The 2,509-nt window shown below is 45.0% G+C and overlaps 1 protein-coding gene and 1 pseudogene across 1 annotated transcript in view; both read left to right on the plus strand.

Moving 5' to 3' along the window:
* The first annotated feature begins 72 nt into the window (after positions 1–72).
* On the plus strand, positions 73–1,291 carry LOC105523088 (annotated as a pseudogene).
* A 128-nt stretch (positions 1,292–1,419) lies between these two features.
* CTAGE1 (cutaneous T-cell lymphoma-associated antigen 1) overlaps positions 1,420–2,509 on the plus strand; it is a 10,060-nt gene continuing 8,970 nt past the window's right edge. Inside the window, 1 exon segment of the mRNA XM_011957813.1 lies at positions 1,420–2,507. Coding sequence (XP_011813203.1) covers positions 1,456–2,507 — 1,052 coding nt within the window. The 5' untranslated portion in view covers positions 1,420–1,455.

Below are 2,509 nucleotides of genomic sequence, written 5' to 3' on the forward strand. Positions count from 1 at the left end.
TATCCGGGCAGAAGATGGTGGCTGGCGAAGGGAGCGGGTACTTCTGCAATTTGTCAAGGTATGCTCTGTAAGATGATCTCTATCACAGAAGCTGTCAAGCAGGAGGCCGCCCTGGCTGTGCACACGCTGCAAAGCATGGGTGTGGACATGGTTCTGATCACGGGGGACAACAGAAGACAGCCAGAGCCATTGCCACCCAAGTTGTCATCAACAAAGTCTTTGCAGAGGTGTTGCCTTTGCACAACGTGGCCAAGGTTCAGGAGCTCCAGAACGAAGGGAAGAAAGTTGCCATGGTGGGGAATGGGGTCGATGCTTCCCCGGCCTTGGCCCAGGCAGACGTGGGCATTGCCATTGGCACCAGCACTGATGTGGCCATCGAGGCAGTCAACGTCGTCCTCATCAGAAATGATTTGCTGGACATGGTGGCTAGCATTCACCTTTCCAAGATGACTGTCCAGAGGATATGCATCAACCTGGTCCTGGCACTGATTTGTAACCTGGTTGGGATACCCATCGCTGCAGGAGCGAGCTTTCCAGATGACTTGAAGGTATGTGCATGGGCGGAAGATGATGGCTCATTGCAGGGCAAGGCATCATCCGTGTTGAAGGAGTGCCAGTGTTTCAGAAATGGACACAGAGCAGGTAAGTTTGATGAACAGGTAAGAGAATCACTCTCTATGTGCCAGCACTGTTCTAAGTGCCCTGGATCTTCTGGGGATGAGATTAGTGTTTTTCAGTTGTACATGGGACAGTTGAGGATCATGCTAGGCAAAGGTGAGCCATTTCCTGGAAGAAGTTAATCTAAAAAGCATAATCTGTCTCATTTGGGAGGAGCTAAATAAATATCTCTTCAGTGAAGCAAAGGTCAATCAGAAAATTTGTATTTTAGCTATAAAATTACCTATCAGAATTTACCATGAGGCATAATCTTAGTCAAACACCCAAATTAATGATTTCAGACCACAGATACTGAAGCACCAAAGTGATAAAGGGGCAGGTATTTCATCTAGCTACTGCTGCATAACAAATGACCCCAAAGTTTAGTGACTTGAAACAGTGATTTGTTATTCCTTATCATTCTGTCAGCTGGGAGGTTCTTCTGCTAGCCTCACCTGGGGTCATGCACAAGGATACATTTAGCTAGGGTGTCAGCTTGGGACGAGCATAGCTGGGATGCTGGGTCACCTAAGTCTTTCTCTCCATGTGGTGTTGTTTTAAAATATAGGTTTTAGCGCTTCCTCAGGATGTAAAGTGTAACAAGGGGACCGGGGTGGACAATGTGGGTCTGTGAGGCCTATGGCTGCCCAAGTCCCCTAGCTCCCCCCGCAGCCGGCTCCGCAGTGGTACGCTCCGGTTGCCCGTTGGGAATTCGGGTTCCAGAGGGAATGCTGCGTCTTCTCCGCCACTTGTTGTGGCCGGGGTTAGTGCAGCGACCGCCACAGCAACTATGGTGCTATGGAGGAGCCTAGGACTAACCCTCAGCCGTACTTGGGGCTAGTCTTGGAGTTGCTGCCCAGGGTTGTGGCAGGACTGCCTGAAGGTATGAGACCAGATTCTCATCCTTATGATTTTCCGTGGGAATTAGTGATATGGCCAGCTGTTGTGGGATTTTTTGCTGTTCTCTTCTTGTGAAGAAGTTTTAGATCAGTTACGAGTCGGCTTTATGTGAGAAGAGAGAAAAAGTTTGCTGTGGCACTTTCTGGACTAATTGAAGAAAAATGTAAACTACTTGAAAAATTTAGCCTTGCTCAAAAAGAGTATGAAGGCTATGAAGTAGAGTCTTCTTTAAAGGATGCCAGCTTTGAGAAAGAGACAACAGAAGCACAAAGTTTGGAGGCAACCTGTGAAAAGCTGAACAGGTTCAATTCTGAACTTCAGCATGATATACTCTGTCTAGCAAAAGAGTTAAAAGAAGAGAAATATAAACATTCTGAACAAAATGAATTGATGGCAGATACTTCCAAAAGGATACAGTCGCTAAAAGATGAGTCAAAACCCCTCAAATCACAAGTAGCTGAAGCCAAAATGACCTTCAAGAGATTTCAGATGAATGAAGAACGACTGCAGATAGAAATACAAGATGCTTTGAATGAAAATTCTCAACTTGAGGAAAACCAGAAACAGTTTTTGCAAGAAGCTGAAGTATGGAAAGAACAAGTGCGTGAACTTGTTAAACAGAAAAGAACATTTGAAGACTCCAAAGTACACGCAGAACAAGTTTTAAATGATAAAGAAAATCACATCAGGACTCTGGCTGAACGCTTGCTAAAGATGAAAGATCCGACTGCTACGCTTGGAGAAGACATGACGGATGATGATAACTTGGAATTAGAAATGAACAATGAATCGGAAGATGGTGCTTACTTAGATAATCCTCCAAAAGGAGCTTTGAAGAAACTGATTCATACTGCTAAGTTATGGGCTTCTTTAAAAACCTTAGAAGGAGAAAGAAACCAAATTTATATCCAATTATCTGAAGTTGATAAAACAAAGGAAGAGCTTACAGAGC

This window comes from Colobus angolensis, unplaced genomic scaffold (genome assembly GCF_000951035.1).
Source record: "Colobus angolensis palliatus isolate OR3802 unplaced genomic scaffold, Cang.pa_1.0 Scaffold45, whole genome shotgun sequence".
Classification (NCBI taxonomy): Eukaryota; Metazoa; Chordata; class Mammalia; order Primates; family Cercopithecidae; genus Colobus; species Colobus angolensis.